Source organism: Megascapheus bottae, chromosome 30 (genome assembly GCF_031878675.1).
Source record: "Megascapheus bottae isolate mThoBot1 chromosome 30, mThoBot2.hap1, whole genome shotgun sequence".
Lineage (NCBI taxonomy): Eukaryota > Metazoa > Chordata > Mammalia > Rodentia > Geomyidae > Megascapheus > Megascapheus bottae.
The window spans coordinates 1,414,812-1,431,892 of NC_143538.1; the positions used below are offsets into that span (position 1 = coordinate 1,414,812).

At 55.7% G+C, this 17,081-nt stretch overlaps 1 protein-coding gene across 1 annotated transcript in view; it reads right to left on the reverse strand.

The window, feature by feature from the left end:
* Positions 1-9,614: 9,614 nt before the first annotated feature.
* Peak1 (pseudopodium enriched atypical kinase 1) overlaps positions 9,615-17,081 on the reverse strand; it is a 49,283-nt gene continuing 41,816 nt past the window's right edge. Inside the window, exon 4 of the mRNA XM_090321609.1 lies at positions 9,615-10,706. Within this exon, the coding sequence (XP_090177735.1) occupies positions 9,636-10,706 (1,071 nt within the window). The 3' untranslated portion in view covers positions 9,615-9,635. The remainder of the gene's footprint in view (positions 10,707-17,081) is intronic.

The following is a 17,081-nucleotide window of genomic DNA, read 5'->3' on the forward strand; positions in this document are numbered from 1 at the left end:
CTCTTGGATGCATGATAGCTATAAACACTTTTTTGGGGGGAGTCACAACTCTGGGACTTGAACTCAGGGCTCTATCATTTAAGCCACAGCTCCACTTACTGGTTAATTGGAGATAAGGACTCTCATGGACTTTTCTGCCCTAGCCAGCTTCGAAACCCAGATCCTCAGATTTCAGCTTCCTGTGTAGCTGGGGTGGCAGGCCAGAGACACACCTAACTCTTGGTTCTTTTTTCTTTCTTTTAGTGAAATACAAATCAGGGCTGTCTCTGACTTAACACTTGGTTTGCCCCTTTCTCTTCTTCTTCTCCCCCTCTTTCTCTTTTTCCCATTCTGCCCAAAGTTTGTAAGCCTTCACAATCCCCAACACATCACCCCAGCTAAACTGTGGGTCCGGATTCGAATCCTGCACCCTGAGTTCTGGCCCCCAGGGAGGCCTTGGCGGAAGGCTTGCCATGGTTTAACCAAATAAACATCAGGAAGCTAGGGCTTGTGGTGCGCAGGGTGGATGAATGGCGAGGGGGAGGCTGGGTGAATGTGCCCTCATATTCAATGTCCTGATGGGTGAGGAGAGATGGAGGGGGGGTAAGAATGGAAGAATGGGTGGGTGATACCCATCCAGATGCACTGATTTCACAATTGGACTTGTTGGATTGAACCCCCTTTGTAAAATGATAATTAACAAAAGATAACTTTACCAAGTTATATACCAGGGTATCTACAGGAAAGGTTACAGCATTGGTAATGTCTGCATGAATCTGTAATCTCCTTGAGATCTCAGATCTTGCCCAGGGCTGGAGCTATGGCCTTCCGGTGTGTGCTGCTGGGGACAGGAGCTGCTCATGGGTCAGAGGGGTTCCTCGGAGCCCCAACTGTTGATTATATTACAAAACCTGCCTGCTTGTCCCGTCCCCCGGGGGCTGCTCTGGGCCCACCACCCTTTCTCCTCTTCATTCTCTACCTATTTCTCTAGGGTGCCCTTCCCAGAACCCCTCCATGTTGGAAGCTCCCTAGGGCTAGACTTTCTCAGCCCAGCAGAGCCGTGCCTCAGTTTCCCTGGGTTCAACTGCTACCAGAGCATGCACACTCTGTTAAGAGTTGGAATCTCTTCTGTCCAAAGTGGTTGTTTGGTATAAACATTGCCTGGAGTAGACATCATCTTACAAGACACTAATTTCATTAAACCAAGTCCTGTGTGTAAGAAGTATTTCTCTAGGGGAGAGAGGCATGGTTCAAGTGGTAGAGTACCAGTTGAGTAGGAATTGTTTTTCTGGAGAATTCCTGTTTTGGTCAGGTTCACTGGTTTTGCTTGATGGCTTGGGTGAACTTTTCACCTCTTTCAAATGGGCAGTTGGGCAGGAATTGTAAATCAAAGTCTGGCTAATCAGAAGAAAGGGCTGTAACGTATTAGGGATAAAACCCCGTGGACCAGAGCCCAGCAAACTCTCATTCGTCTGCAGAAAATCTTGCCTAAGTTCTTTTGGAATTGGTGTCTTTATTCTTGTGTGATACCCCAGTATCTTGAGGCAGTCTCATCATCCTGAACTTTCTAGAACTTTCCAGACCTTCGACTCACACACAGGTCTCTTAGTTCCTGTCCCTGCAGCCATCTGCCTGCTGCACTGCCACAGGTGTTCCCCACGTCCACAGATTCCTCTTACTGATTGCTTTCTGTGCCTAATTCAGCCTGAGTCAGGGCTCCAGGGAGCTTGCCATACCCGGAGCTGAGATTCTGCAGGAATCAGGCACAAATTGGCTTCCTTGCACTGGAGGTACCTCTCACTGGGTGAGAGGTACTAGTCTGGTGCCAGTGGAGCAGGGGCCATGACCTTGCTAGGACTAAGGACAAATGTCCTGAGTGCTCAGCTCAGTGATCCCCCCCCCATCTTCCCCAGGCCAAGGCCTGGGTCCTGTACCTGAGTTTTCCTGGACACCTTGGCCTTGGGTGATTCCAGGAACGCCCTGCGGCTATGGTGGAGCTGGCATCACTGGCAACTTTTGTTTTCATCCCTGAGGCTAAGCCACTCCAGGAAGGCCTAAAACAGGGAGAGGCGGGGCCTGGAGTGTGTGTGGGCCTCGGGGCTGGATGTCTGGGGACTCCCGGGCATTTTGTTCTGCTTTGTTTTCCTGCTACTGGGGCTTGGATTCAAGGCCTTGGATTTTGTCTTCTAGGATGGTGCTCACCCACTTGAACACCTCCACTTCTGATTTTTTGGTGGTACATAAGAAGAGTCCCATAGATTTTCCTGCTTCGACTGGCCTTGAACTGTGATCCTTCAGGTCTTAGCCTCCTGAGTACCTAGGATGACATGGATGAACCACCAGCACGTCCATATATATATACTGTTTCCATCCATCCATCCACGCTGCCTCATCAACCTCCCTGCCTGTATTATTCACTTCTAGTCTAGAATCCTTATTAACAAGATAGAGAGAGCCAGATGTGGTAGTTCATGCCTACAAAAAGAGAGAGGCCGGGAGTTTGGCCTAGTGGTAGAGTGCTTACCTAGCATGCACAAAGACCCGGGTTCCTCGGTACCACATGCATAGAAAAAAGCCAGAAGTGGTGTTGTGGCTTAAGTGGTAGAGTTCTAGCATTGAGAAAGTCCAAGGACAGTGCTTAGGCCCTGAGTTCAAAGCCCAGGACTGGCCAAAGAAAAAGAAAAAGAGTAAGGGATTGGAAAATCCTAAAAAAAGTAAAAGAAAGACAAAAAAATCCAATGCTCTACATCTCCCATATTTTATTCTTTCCTTCCTTCCTTTCATTTTTCTTTCTTTCTTTCTTTTTGTGGGTCATGGGACTTGAACTCTGGGCCTGGGCACTGTCCCTGAGCTCTTTAGCTCAAGGCTACCACCCTACCCCTTGAGCCATAGCCCCACTTCTGGTTTTCTGGTGGTTAAGTGGAAATAAGTCTCATGTTCTTTTTTTTTTGGCCTGTCTTGGGGACTGAACTCAGGGTCTGAACACTGTCCTTGGGCTTTCCTCAAGGTTAATGCTCTACCACTTGAGCCACAGCACCAGTTCTGGCTTTTCTATATATGTGGTATGGAGAAATTGAACCCAGTTCTTCGTGCATGCTAGGCAAGCACTCTACCACTAGGCCAAACTCCCAGCTGGAGTCTCACGTTCTTTAGTGCCCGAGCTGGCTTTGAACCTTGATCCTCAGATCTCAACCTCCTGAGTAGCTAGGATGACAGGCGTGAGCCCCCTCTCCCGGCTGCCTATTATTTCTTTAATGAATGTTTTATACATGTGTTAGTATTACTCAACACTTTATAAACTGGTTGCCTGATTTAAATATCCACTTTAGAAAATTTGAGGTGATTGATTTGATGTATTTTCTACACACTTCACTTTTGCATGGCTGAGCTTATTCTTATTATTCCAAAATTCTGATGTGACGTTTAGTGGAAAGTTGGTAGATACCTGAAAAAAGGATGAGAGGAGCTGAGAGGTAATGGATACATTTGTAATAGCAGATGGCACTGTTAATTAAGAAGCAGGACCTGTCATCCTAGCTACTCAGGAGGCTGAGATCTGAGGATCGAGGTTTTAAAGCCAGCCTGGGAACTAAGCAACGTGAGACTCTTTATCTCCAATTAATCTCTAGAAAACAGGAAGTGGGGCTGTGGCTCAAGGCTAGGGACAAGGCTCAGGCCCAGAGTTCAAGTCCACCACATGTGCCCCTCACACCCAAAGGGGGAAAAAAAAAGGAAAGAAACAGAAGTAGTCTGGGAGGGGTCACGAGCATAGCCCAGTAATAGAGTGCTTACCTAGCATGCACAAAACCCTGGATTTGATTTCTTGGTACCATATACACAGAAAAAAACCCGGAAGTTGTGTCATGGCTCAAGTAGTAGACTGCTCGCCTTGGGATAGCCTGAGAACATTGCCCAGGCCCTGAGTTCAAGCCCTAAGACTGGCAAAAAAAAAAAAAAAAAAAGTCTGGGAATGCATGGCTCTCACCAGGCTGAGGTCTAAGAACTTTAGTTCAAAGCCAGCCTAGGCAAAAAAAAAGCACATCAGATTCTTATTTCCAATTAACCAGCAAAAAGCTAGAAGTGGAGGTGTGGTGCAGGTGGAAGAATGCCAGCTTTGAGCAAAACAAGCTCAGGAACAGAGCCTGGGCTCTGAGTTCAAACCCCAGTTCTGATGTGTGCATGCATGTGCACACACACACACACACACACACACACACACACAGAATAGATCAGGAGTTGAAGAGTCAGAAAACCGTCCTTTGAATCTTGACGGTGGGACACATAAACTCCCGCATAAGTCTGCGGCCAACAGAAATACAGCCAGCCCATTGTTCTGTCCTTGGCCTGGAATAGGACTCCGGGCTCTTTTTATTTTTTTTTTGTCCTTTCTTGGCAAGAGTCGACAATCACAGGAGAAGCCACGGGTGTCTTTCTGTGGCCCAGCACCATGGAGCTACGCCATGAGATATGGAAGAAATGACAAGGCCTGGAAAGCAGCATTTCCAGGAACTGGGAACTGGGTGAAAAAGAGAAGAAAAAGGCAGAGCAGGTGACTGAGCCGAGTGCAGAAAAATGAAGAGATAAAGCTGGTGAGATTCCATCACCCTGGGTCCTTTAGTCCTCAGGAGACACAGCATGGTGCCTTGAGCTGAAGTTCTTCACATGATCGGGCCCTCCCTGTGTCATCCTCACTAACATTTGTTTGGAAAGTGGGAGTGAGAGCTGGAAAGTGGGGTGGGAGCTGGGCGGGGTGGCTCACGCCTGTCATCCCAGCTTCTCAGGAGGCTGAGAGCTGAGGATTGCAGTTCAAAGCCAACCTGGGCAGGAAAATCTGTGAGACTCTTATTTCCAACTAGCCAGCAAAATAATAATAATAATAGTAGTAATAATAATAGCCGGATGGAAATGGAGCTGTGGCTCAAGTGATAGAGTGCTAGCTTTGAACACAAAAGCTCTGACACTGTGCTCAGGCCCCAAGTTCAAGCCCCAGGACCAGCATATATACACACACACACACAAAGCAACAAAAGCCAGAAGTGGAGCGTTGATTCAAGTGGCTGAGCTACAAAACAGCCAATAGGCCCCAAGCTGATAGCCCAGTGCAGACACTGGAAAGATAGACAATGAAGCAATAAAATTGTCAAAAAAAAAAAGGGGCGGGGAGGGAGCAAGAAGGATGGAAGGGCTGAGTTTTATTGGGGTACACTGTGGGGATATCACAATGTAGTTCCTTTGTGCAACTCACAGGCACTGCTTTAAAACAATTATGTTCAGGACACACAAGCACAGGGCTTAACTGGCACAAGGAAATATTTGTGCAGCCATCAAGCCATAGGGGACTGCCCGAGCCTCGAAAATCTTCACTGCTTTGCAACCCTTCAGTGGCAACCTCGCCCAGTGGGAGTGACCACTGCCACGAGAGCCACAGGGGCTGGCACTACAGACCCCGGGAGCCACAGCCATGGCAGCACTGTTTTTGGTGCTGGGCCTGGTGGTTTCTGGTAACACGGTTGTCCGGTGTCTTGCTACTATGAACGTGGTCGTGGTCCCTCCCTCCTTCCCTCCCTCCCTCCCTCCTTCCCTCCCTCCCTGTATCTAGGCCTTGTGAACACCCTAATGGGTAATTCTTTTTTGGGGGGAGTCAGTCCTGGGGCCTGAACCCCGGTTCCTGGGCTCTGTTCCTGAGCTCATTTGCTCAAGGCTCTACCACTTGAGCCACAGCCCCATTTCAGCTTTTCTGCTGGTTCATTAGAAGTAAATCTCTTGGTCTTTCCTACCTGGGCTGGCTTTGAATAACCACCTTCAAATCTCAGCCTCCAGAGCAGCTAGGACTCCAGGCGTGAACTACTGGACTCATGGACTTTCCTACCCAAGCTGGCTCTGAACCATGATCCTCAGATCTCAGTCTCCTGAGTTAGCTAGGGTTCTAGGTGTGAGTCACCGGTGCTGGCTCAATGAGAAAACAATGTTGTGTTCTGGATATTATCTGCTCACAATGTCTGCAGCTGTATTCCCCTGGATTTATTTATTTATTTATTTTGCCTGTCCTGGGCTTGATCTCAGGACCTGAGCACCGTCCTTGGATTTTCTCAAGGCTAGAGCTCTACCAGTTGAGCCTCAGCACCACTTCCGGCTTTTTTCTATGTATGTGGTACCAAGGAATCGAACCCGGGTCTTCGTGCATGCTAGGCAGGCACTCTACTACTAGGCCAAACTCCCAGCCTTCCCCTGGATTTCTAAGGACTCATTCTGCTTAGATTCAGCAGTTCCAACCCTGTCTTAATGTTATCAATTGACTCAACGTTTCAATTTATAGACTTTCTCTCTCTCTGATATTTTATTGTGCTTTCTCAGCTTCTTGAGTTGACTATAGGAGACTTTGTGACTCAATAATTCAATTAGCCCTCCAGTGTAAGTCTACAAAGAGAGCTTTTGTGTTGTTGTTTCCTTTAATTCCAGCAGTGCGGGTGTGTAACAAAATCAGAAAATACTGGTGGAGCTGGGCACCTCCTGGCTCCCGCCTGCCATCCCAGCTACTCAGGAAGCCGAGATCTGAGGACTGTGGTTTGAAGCCAGCCCAGGCAGGAAAGCCCATGAGACTTATCACCACTAAAACACAAAAATAAAATGCTAAACCAGGAACGGTGCTGTGGCTCTGTGGTAGAGTGCCAGCCTTGAGTAAAAAAAAGCTCAGGGTTAGTGCCAGGCCCTGAGTTCCAGCCCTAGGACAGGCAAACATAAATAAAGACAATAGAAAACACCTGTGGAAGTGACAGTAAAGTGACTGACTGCCTGGTGTTCAAGATTCACCTCAGCTCTTCCAGCTTCGTTACAAGACATTTTCCTGGTGAATAACTTCTGACACTTTGTGTTTTCATTTGTTATATTAACTGGAAGTACTGAAAGGCATGTGGGGTATTTATAAGTAACAACTAGTGGTAAAGGCAGCATGTGTGTGTGTGTCTGTGTCTCTGTGCGTCTGTGTGTGTGTCTGTCTGTATCTGTGTGTTTGTGTCTGTGCGTGTGTCTTTGTCTTTGTGTCTGTCTGTATGTCTCTGTGTCTATCTGTGTGTCTGCCTCTGTGTTTGTCTGTGTGTGTGTCTGTGTCTGTGTGTCTCTGTGTCTGTTTCTGTGTTTCTGTGTGTGTCTGTGTGTCTGTATGTGTGTGTTTCTGTGCGTCTGTGTGTGTCTGTCTGTCTGTATCTGTGTGTTTGTGTCTGTGTGTGTGTCTTTGTCTCTGTGTCTGTCTGTATGTCTCTGTGTCTATCTGTGTGTCTGCCTGTGTGTGTGTCTGTGTGTCTGTGTCTGTTTCTGTGTGTGTATGTGTGTCTCTGTGTCCGTCTGTTTGATTCTCTGTGTGTGTCTGTTTCTCTCTGTGTCCATCTGTGTGTCTCTGTGTGTGTGTCTGTCTGTTTCTCTGTCTGTCTCTGTGTGTGTCTGTCTGTGTCTGTTTCTCTCTGTGTCCATCTGTGTGTCTGTGTGTGTGTCTATGTGTGTCTGTGTTTCTCTGTGTGTCTGTGTCTGTCTGTCTCTGTGTCTGTCTGTTTCTGTGTCCATCTGTGTGTCTGTCTGTGTCTATGTGTGTCTGTGTTTCTCTGTGTGTTTGTGTCCGTGTCTGTCTGTCTGTCTGTCTCTGTGTGTGTGTCTGTCTCTCTGTGTGTCTGTCTCTGTGTGTGTCTGTCTGTGTCTGTTTCTCTCTGTGTCCATCTGTCTGTCTGTGTCTATGTGTGTCTGTGTTTCTCTGTGCGTCTGTGTCCGTGTCTGTCTGTCTCTGTGTCTGTCTGTCTCTGTGTCCGTGTCTGTCTGTCTGTCTGTTTCTCTGTGTCTCTCTCTGTGTCCCTGTGTGTCTGTCTCTCTCTGTGTCCATCTGTGTCTGTCTGTTTCTCTGTGTCTCTCTCTGTGTCCCTGTGTCTCTCTCTGTCTGTCTGTCTCTCTCTGTGTGTCTCCTGCACGCTCGTGTGTGCGTCTGCTCCCCGGGCAGGGCAGGGCAGGGCAGGGCCCGGCGGCCGGTACTCGGACCGGACCCGGACTGGACCCGACCCGGACGCCCGCGCCGGGGCGGCGGGCGGAGGTCGGGTGGAGGGCCGGGGCCGCCGCCTCCCTGGAAGGTTCTGGAAGCCTCTTCCACAGCCTTGGCTCACGGCCCGGGCCCCCCAGATCGGGGCGCGCACCCCAGAGCTGGAGAGGCGGCGGGACGGGCCTGCAGACCGCGCGTGCGCGCGCCGATCACGACCGGGGGCCTCGCGTGGGCACGCGCGGGGCCGCACCAGAGGGCACCACCATCACCGCCATCATCCCCGCGGGTTGAGACGTGCGCTGCGCCGCCTCGGACCCCAGCAGCCCCGCCGCCAGGGGCGCCGTCACCAGGACCCGCCCCGCCCCGCCCCTGCAGGACCCCGCCCCGCCGCCAGGGGCGCCGTCACCAGGACCCGCCCCGCCCCTGCAGGGCCCCGCCCCGCCGCCAGGGGCGCCGTCATCACAGACCCGCCCCGCCCTGCCCCTGCAGGACCCCGCCCCGCCGCCAGGGGCGCCGTCACCAGGACCCGCCCCTGCAGGACCCCGCCCCGCCGCCAGGGGCGCCGTCACCACGGCCCCGCCCCTGCAGGACCCCGCCCCGCCGCCAGGGGCGCCGTCACCACGGACCTGCCCCGCCCTGCCCCTGCAGGACCCCGCCCCGCCGCCAGGGGCGCCGTCACCACGGCCCCGCCCCTGCAGGACCCCGCCCCGCCGCCAGGGGCGCCGTCACCACGGACCTGCCCCGCCCTGCCCCTGCAGGACCCCGCCCCGCCGCCAGGGGCGCCGTCACCAGGACCCGCCCCGCCCCTGCAGGGCCGCGCGGTGCGAGGCCGGGCCTGCCATCTCCAGGCCGGTGGCTGAGCGCCAAGGCTGCCAGTGGGACGCTGTCCCGGGCGTGGGTGCGGAGCTCGGAGGACGCGGAGACCAGGCCTTGGGTGTTATTAAAATGGATTTATTTACAGGGTAAGGCAGCCAACCCAGTACCACAGCGAGGCCCGGAACCCGCGGTCCCGGGGCGGGGCGGGCGCGCCGGCCGGCCGGGCTCGGGCACTGGAATCACATTCATCGCACAGCCCACAACTCTCGTCCTGCGGAAGACGGCCGCCATCTCGCACCCGCCGCCGCCAGGCCCCGCGCGCGCGTCCCGAGGCGGGCGGCGCGGGGCTCTTTGGTTTAGTCGGGGGTCTGGGCGGGGAGGGTTCCCGCCCCGCGGCGGCCCCACGCGGGGCCCCGGCCGCGCAGGCCGCGCCTCCCTCCCGACAGCCCCGCCCGCTTCCTCCGTGGGGCGCCTCGCGCCGCCCTCGACCGAGGAAGAACCCAACAGGACCCGCAGTCAAATACATTCGTCTTCCCGGGGCTCCGGGCCGGGCTCGAACCCGGGCCCCGACCCCTGCGCTTTGGGCCAGGGCTGGCGCTGCACCGCCATGATCGCCGGGGAGCGGCGGCTCCGGGGCCTTCCTGTCCCGGGCTGGCTTCGAACCGCGGGCCCGGCCTGCCTCGATGACCGGAGGAGCCCGCGGGAAGCCGCTACGGGCTCGCCGCCCGCCACGGGGCCCGGGGTTTTCCTCCTCCCGGCCGGCTGGGCCCCGCGCCCCGGCGGGTGGCTGGGGACCGGGTGCGGGGGGCGGGACGGGCGGCGGTCAGGGCCGCTGCAGGATGCTCACCACGCCGCCCAGCGAGTCGGGCGTGGCGAAGGCCAGGTACTGCGCGCACAGCCAGTCCTCCAGGCCCACGGCGGCCGCGGGCCCGGCGGCGGCGCGGGGCTCCAGCGCCTTCTCGGCGAAGCGGATCATGAGCAGCGTGCGCTTCACGTCCAGCCAGTTCTGCAGCAGCGCGGCGCGCGGCGCGGGCCCGGGCGCGGCGGCGAGCGCCAGGCGCAGGTCCTCGCGCGGGCCCCACAGCAGGCACTGCAGCACGGCGCGCGCCTCGGCCACACGCAGGCGCTCGGCGGGGTTGGGGTGCAGCAGGCGGCCCGCCAGCTGCTGCAGGCCGCGCGAGTAGGCGGAGCGCAGCGGGATGCGCGGCAGGTCGGCGCGCGTGTACTCGCGCTCGCGCAGCCCCGGGCGCTGCTCGAAGGGGTTGGGCAGGTGCAGCATCTCGTACACCAGGATGCCGGTCTGGAACTCGTCGCACTTGCGGTACTGGGTGCCCGGGAGCACCTCGGGCGCCAGGCGCGCCTGGTCCCGCAGCGCCTCGGGGTCCAGCAGGCGGCTCCTCTGCTTGGCCTGGGAGAAGTTGCTCACCAGGAGCCGGGCGGGGCCGGGCGCGGGCTCGGCGGGCCCGGGCGGCGGCACCAGCAGCAGGTTCTCCAGCCGCAGGTCGCAGTGCGTGACGTGGTGCGGCTTCAGGTGCTCCAGGCCCGCGCACAGCTGCAGCAGCAGCAGGCACACCTGGCGCTCGTACGCGTCCGGGCTCGAGCCGTGCCGCGCCACCGAGTCCCGCACGAAGTCGGCCACGGTGAGCCGCGGGACCTCGCGCGTGATCACCACCACGTGGCTCCTCTGCTCCCCACCGCCGCCGCCGCCGCCGGGGTCCGGGTCCGGGTCCGGGTCCGCCGCGCCCGCCGCGCCCTCCCAGGGCAGCAGGCGGCGGGGCACCTCGGCCAGGAAGTGGCCGCAGTCCTGCTGGATGTTGAAGTGCACGGCCAGGCTCTGGCGCACCGCCAGGCTGTGGTAATACTGCTGCGACTCCTTCGCCTTGCTCTTGCAGATCTGGAAGAGAAGAGCAGAGGTCACCCCAAACCCCGGGGCTCGGGGGCGCCAGGAGGCCGGGCCCGAAGGTCCGGGAGACTCATCTCCAATGAGAACCAGAAAACCAGGAGTGGCGCTGTGGCTCCAGGGGTCAGGGCCGGCGCCCAGGCACAGAGTTCAAGTCCCACCACCACCACAAAAACCTAGACTGTTCATAATTCAGTTGCCTAGGAGTCCGACCTGGTACAGGGAACAGTTAACCCTACTGGCTGGGAAGGTAACTTGCACGGGCTCTGCATCTGCGGCACACCATGGGCTGTGGGCTTGGGACTGGGCCTGGCCAGCAACTCCCCATCCCCTTCCTATGTTCACTTCTCTGGGTCTCCTCCAGATTCAAAGACTACTGAACCTTGGATTCGTTTCCAATGAAGGACTAGGAAGGCGTGCTGAGGCCAGGTAGGTGTGTGGTGCCTGTGCAATCCCAGCCGTCGAGGCTGGGACACAACCACAGATAAGCAATGGAACGAGCGCTCCTCACACACACACCAAAGCCAGCCAGCGCAGACTGAGGGAGACACAGGGACGAAACACACAGGCTAAGATGACTACAGGTGTTGAAGATGACACATCTGCACACATACACACCCGTCTGTCAGTGGTGGGGCTTGAACTCAGAGCCTGGGTGCTGGCCGTCCCTGAGCTTTTCCTCGCTCAAAGCTAGTGCTCCACTACTTAAGAGCCACAGCTTCACGTTTGGGTTTCTGCTGGTAACTGGAGATAGTCTCACGGATTTTCCTGCCTTCCGAAGGCTGGCTTCCAATTGTGATCCTCAGATTTCAGCCTCCGGAGTAGCTAGGATGACAGGTGTGAGCCACTAGTACTTGGGTTGTTCATATGAGAGAATGATATATATATATATATATATATACACACACACACACACACACATATATATATATATGTGTGTGTGTGTGTGTGTGTGTGTGTGTGTTTGCCACTCCTGGGCTTGAGCTCAGGGCCTGAGCACTGTCCTTGGACTTTCTCAAGGCTAGAGCTCTACCACTTGAGCCTCAGCACCACTTCTGGCTTTTTTCTATGTATATGGTCCTGAGGAATCAAACCCCGGTCTTTGTGCATGCTAGGCAAGCACCCTACCACTAAGGCCAACTCCCGGCCCTGTGTGTGTGTTCTTACAGCCACCTTCTACAGCAATGAGACTCTCTGATCAAAGTATGACAGAAGACAGTTAATGACAGCTAAGGGTCACCCCCGAAGAGCAGTGCACCCTAAGTCCTGGCTAGAAGACAGATGGTTTGGCCATGCCTAGTTTTCACTAAGTCAATTCACTCTGCGAAGAATTCACCACCTGGTAGTTAAACATCCATAAGCAGAGGAGATATAATTGTGATATTCTAATTTTACCTAGACACCCAGGGAGGCACAGACATTTACATGTTTATAAGGCTCTCCAGAGCTGAGAGGAGATAAGAACAGGAATCCTACAACAAGAATTTATGTTCAGCTCCACAGATCAACGTGAGATAAAGGATCGAAGTGATTTACAAAGAAGAAATGATAAATTGCCAGGCCGTTTCGGCTGCTCTCTGGGAAAGTGGCCTGCCGACACTGTCAGCCCATGTGGGTGGTACCTTCTTATCTATCGGCTTTGTAGGACGGAGACAGGCTGAAAAATAGTGGGTCAATCTCGCTGAAGGGTAAATGAAAATGGGAGAAGACTGGAGTGTAAAAGAAAGGGGGGAAAAAAAAACCTGACTCTTAATTGGTTCATAACCATGAAGCTTGTTACAACGCAAACACAGACTTACAGGGATTTCCATAATAGGATTTCACATGATAGGGTCCTCATAAATCTTGATTATGGAGCCTGCGATGATGTTAATTTAGGTGGGAGTATTATATTACTCTATGCACTGCATCGTAGTCATTTTTCAAATATTAATAAGTTGACTCCTGTAGATTTTAAAAAAATAAAACCACCTCAAAATGACCTGACTTCCGATGATAAATTTCTAGCCCCAAAGTGATTTCAGAAAATAAGTCACTCTTTCCAGAGCAAATGGACAGGGTTCTTGCTGCGGTGTGTGTGCATGCATGTGTGTGTGTGTGTGTGCATGTGTGTGTGTGCATGTGTGTGTGTGCGCATGCATGTGTGTGTGCATGTGTGTGTGCATGCATGTGTGTGTGTGCATGTGTGTGTGCGTGTGTGTGCATGTGTGTGTGCGTGTGTGTGCGCGTGTGTGCATGTGTGTGCACGTGTGTGTGTGCACGTGTGTGTGTGTGCGCGTTTCCTCCCCTCGGCATTTTCTCTCCCAGGCAGTCAAGTAACTTCCAGGCCTCTCGTTTGTCATCCATCTCTCTTGGACCCCCCGCCCCCCCAGTCTTCATTAAAAGAGGCGCAGGATTCTCAGGCAGGAGTGAGCTTCTCGGGTTCACCAGGGCGGAGGGAGCGGGGGGGGGGGGGGGGAGAGGAACGGGGGATGGGGAGACGGGGACGGGGAGGGGGAGCGGGGCCGCTCGGCTCCTCCCGCCTTGGCTGGGCCGGAGCCCCTGAGAGCCGCGGCGGGGCGGGCGGGCTGGCGTCGCCGCTAGGGGGCGCTGCGGGACCGGCCTGCGGGAGCCGCGCGGGAGGGGCGCGAGGAGGGGGCCCTGGGGGGGAGGACGCGCGGGGTGGGGGATTAGCGGAGGAGGGAGCGCGGGGAGGGGGGGTGCTCGGGGAGGAGGGCGCGCGGGGAGGGGGACGCGGGGAGGAGGGTGCAGGGAGGTGGGGGAGCATGGGGAGGAGGGAGCGCGGGGAGGGGGGCGCGGGGAGGAGGGCGCGCGGGGAGGGGGACGCGGGGAGGAGGGTGCAGGGAGGTGGGGGCGCATGGGGAGGAGGGAGCGCGGGGAGGAGGGAGCGCGGGGAGGGGGACGCGGGGAGGAGGGTGCAGGGAGGTAGGGGCGCGTGGGGAGGGCGCGTGGGGAGGAGGGAGCGCGGGGAGGGGGGCGCGTGGGGAGGTGGGCTCGTGGGGAGGGGGCGCGGGGAGGGCGCGCGGGGAGGGGGGCGCGTGGGGAGGTGGGCTCGTGGGGAGGGGGCGCGGGGAGGGCGCGCGGGGAGGGCGCACGGGGAGGGGGGCGCGTGGGGAGGTGGGCTCGTGGGGAGGGGGCGCGGGGAGGGCGCGCGGGGAGGGCGCGCGGGGAGGGCGCGCGGGGAGGGGGGCGCGTGGGGAGGTGGGCTCGTGGGGAGGGGGCGCGGGGAGGGCGCGCGGGGAGGGGGGGCGCGTGGGGAGGTGGGCTCGTGGGGAGGGGGCGCGGGGAGGGGGCTAGGGAGGAGGGCGCGCGGGGAGGGGGCGCGCAGGGCTGCGGACAGATGTGGACCCAGTCCAGCGCGGCGCTCTGGAGGAGGCACCGGCGGGAGGAGGCGGGTGGGCGCGGAGCCCCGCGGAGCCCGCCCGGGACTGGGCCGGGATCGGGTTCGGGGATGGGTGGAGCGGGTGGAGCGGTGCAGGAGCAGCAGGCCCGCCGAGGGCCGCCGCGGAGGACCCCCACTCCACCCCTCCCCCATCGCCCGGCCCTCGGGGAGGCGGGGGCCATGGCTCTAGGTGGTTCCTGGGGGTGAGAGTCTCACGATCCTCGGACCTCTGCCTCCGGGGGCGGGGGGGGCAGGCGTTCCCCTCCACCCGCGGGGACGCCTTAGGACACCAACGGCCTCCTGGAATCCAAACCTCCCCAGGAGCCCAAGGTCAGGCTGGGAGACCTGGGGAGGGCCGGGGTGCTCTGCCCCCACTCCCTCGCCGGCCAGAGCCACCCAAGTCCAGGACAAAAGGACTAAAGAAATGCTGAAGGCAGCCGGGCTCACACCTGCCATCCTAGCTACTCAGGAGGCTGAGATCTGAGGATCAAGGTTCAAAGCCAGCCTGGGCACTAAAGAACAGGAGACTCTAATCTCCAATTAACCTCTAGAAAACAGGAAATGGGGCTTGGCTTAAGGGTAGGACGTAGCCTTGAGCTGAAGAGCTCAGGGACAGGGCCCAGGCCCAGAGTTCAAGCCCCATGATCCACCCCTTCCCCCCCAAAAAAAAGAAAAAAAAAAAGAAATGCTTAAGGCATAAAGCTTGGGCTACTCGGCTCAACACACTCAGGCCTCCCCACGGTGAATCTGGCGGGCAGCTGTTAGGCAGGCCCATATCTTACCACTTGGATTACTGCCAGAAATGATCACAAGGCCTAGAAAACCCACTGTGGACCTTAGAAGAGAAAGTCAGGCAACTTGTGGAGTGTTACATGTGACTTATAATGATCATGTGTGTTTTACATTCTCACTCGGCATGTGGATGGAAAGAGCTGGGAGGCTGTCAGGATGTTCACATTAGAGAAACTGAGGCAGCTCAGCAATCAGCTCAGGGCCCAACCAGGAATTCAATGTATAGTTCTTAATATGTTCTCTCACCCCATAATCGAAGCCATGGCTCTCCCTGCATCATGTGTACACGTGTGTGTGTTGGGGCTTAGACTCAGGGCTTTGTGCTCTCATTTGTATTTTTTCACTCAGGCTGGTGCCCTAACACATGAGCCACAGCTCCGCTTGCAGCTTTTTGCTGGTTAACAGATGCTAGAGCCTCTTGGATTTGTCTTGCTGGCTGGCTTTCCTCTGCAATCCTTCTTGAGGCTAGGATGACAGGTGTGAGCCAGCACCTGGCCTTTTCCTACTCATTAATTCATGGTAATGTCAGGTGTCTATTGAGCCCACTCAGATGGATTCCCTCACCGCCCCTGTGTACATACATGGAGCTAGGGGGGGGGTGGGGGGAGATCCCTGTGCTAACAATCACCTCTGTCAAGCTTCCAAGTCAGCCATGTTTGGGCTCAGCTCTGCAATGCTTTCCCTCCGCTGTCCTTCCTTCCCACTAAGCTGGTATGGATTCCTACCATCGCTTAGATTCCTGTTAACACAGCTTAACTTAGCATCCTGTTGTCAGCGCTCAGTGGGGTAAGTGGAGACTCCAGAGTCAAAACCCGCAAAGACCGATGCGGGGCAGGAGGGGGGGGCTCCACAGCGCACCCCTGTGTCAGGACTCTGTCCTCTGGAGGACAGCATGTGGCCTGCTGTCTCCACCACCTCTGGCTGCAAAGACCTGGAGTACTTCAAAAGTAATCCTCAACACGGGAAATGTGTGTGTGTGGGGGGGGAGGGCACTCAGATACTTAAAATTGTTTGTTGAGTCTAAGCATCATTTTTTTCTTTTCTTTTTGCTGGTCCTGGGGTTTGAACTCAGGGCCTGGGCACTGTCCCTGAGCTCTTTTGCTCAAGGCTACTGTTCTACCACTTTGAGCCACAGCTCCACTTCCAGATTTCTCATGGCTAACTGGGGATAAGAGTTTCAGGCCCTCAGGTCTTGGCCTCTAGAGTAGCTAGGATTATGGTGTGAGCTATCGGTCCCTGGTCCCCAGTGGACTTCCGCTGACGGACTGCACTGAAGGAGGTTGTGGAGTGTGTGTGTGTGTGTGTGTGTGTGTATTTTTTTTTTTTTGGGTGGGTCATGAGGCTTGAATTCTGGGCCTGGGTGCTGCCCCTGAGCTCTTCAGCTCAAGGCTACCACCCTACCCCTTGAGCCACAGCCCCATTTTCTGTTTTCTAATGGTAACTTGCGATAAGAGTCTCTAGTGCTGGGGTTAGCTTTGAACCAGGATCCTCAGATCTCAGCCTTCTGAGTAGCTAGGATTACAGGCATGAGGCACTGTGACCGGCACTGACCAGATTTTTTTGTTTTGTTTTAATTTTTTGCCAATCCTGGCCTTGGGCTCAGGGCCTGAGCACTGTCCTTGGGCTTTCTCAAGGCTAGAGCTCTACCACTTGAGCCTCAGCACCACTTCCAGCTTTTTTCTATGTATGTGGTATCGAGGAATTGAACCCAGGTCTTTGTGCATGCTAGGCAAGTACTCTATCACTAGGCCAAACTCCCAGCCCCATGAGCAGATTTTTTGAAAGCGAGAAGAAGCAAGGCTGGAGTTTAGAGAGCAGGAAGAATTAAGTCCATGTGTTGTATTATACTCAGGTTTTTTTTTTTTTTTTTTTTTTTGCCAGTTCTGGGCTTGAGCTCAGGGATTGAGCACTGTCCTTGGACTTTCTCAAGGCTAGAGCTCTACCACTTGAGCCTCAGCACCACTTCTGGCTTTTTTTTTTCTATGTACGTGGTACCGAGGAATCGAACCCGGGTCTTCATGCATGCTAGGCAAGCACTCTACCACTAGGCCAAACTCCCGGCCCTATACTCAGGTCTTATTTAGTAATTAAGAAAATGAAAGGCTGGAGGTTAGCCAGACAGCTCAGACAGACAGACAGACTGCAGACAGACAGACAGACTGCAGACAGACAAACAGACTGCAGACTGACAGCCT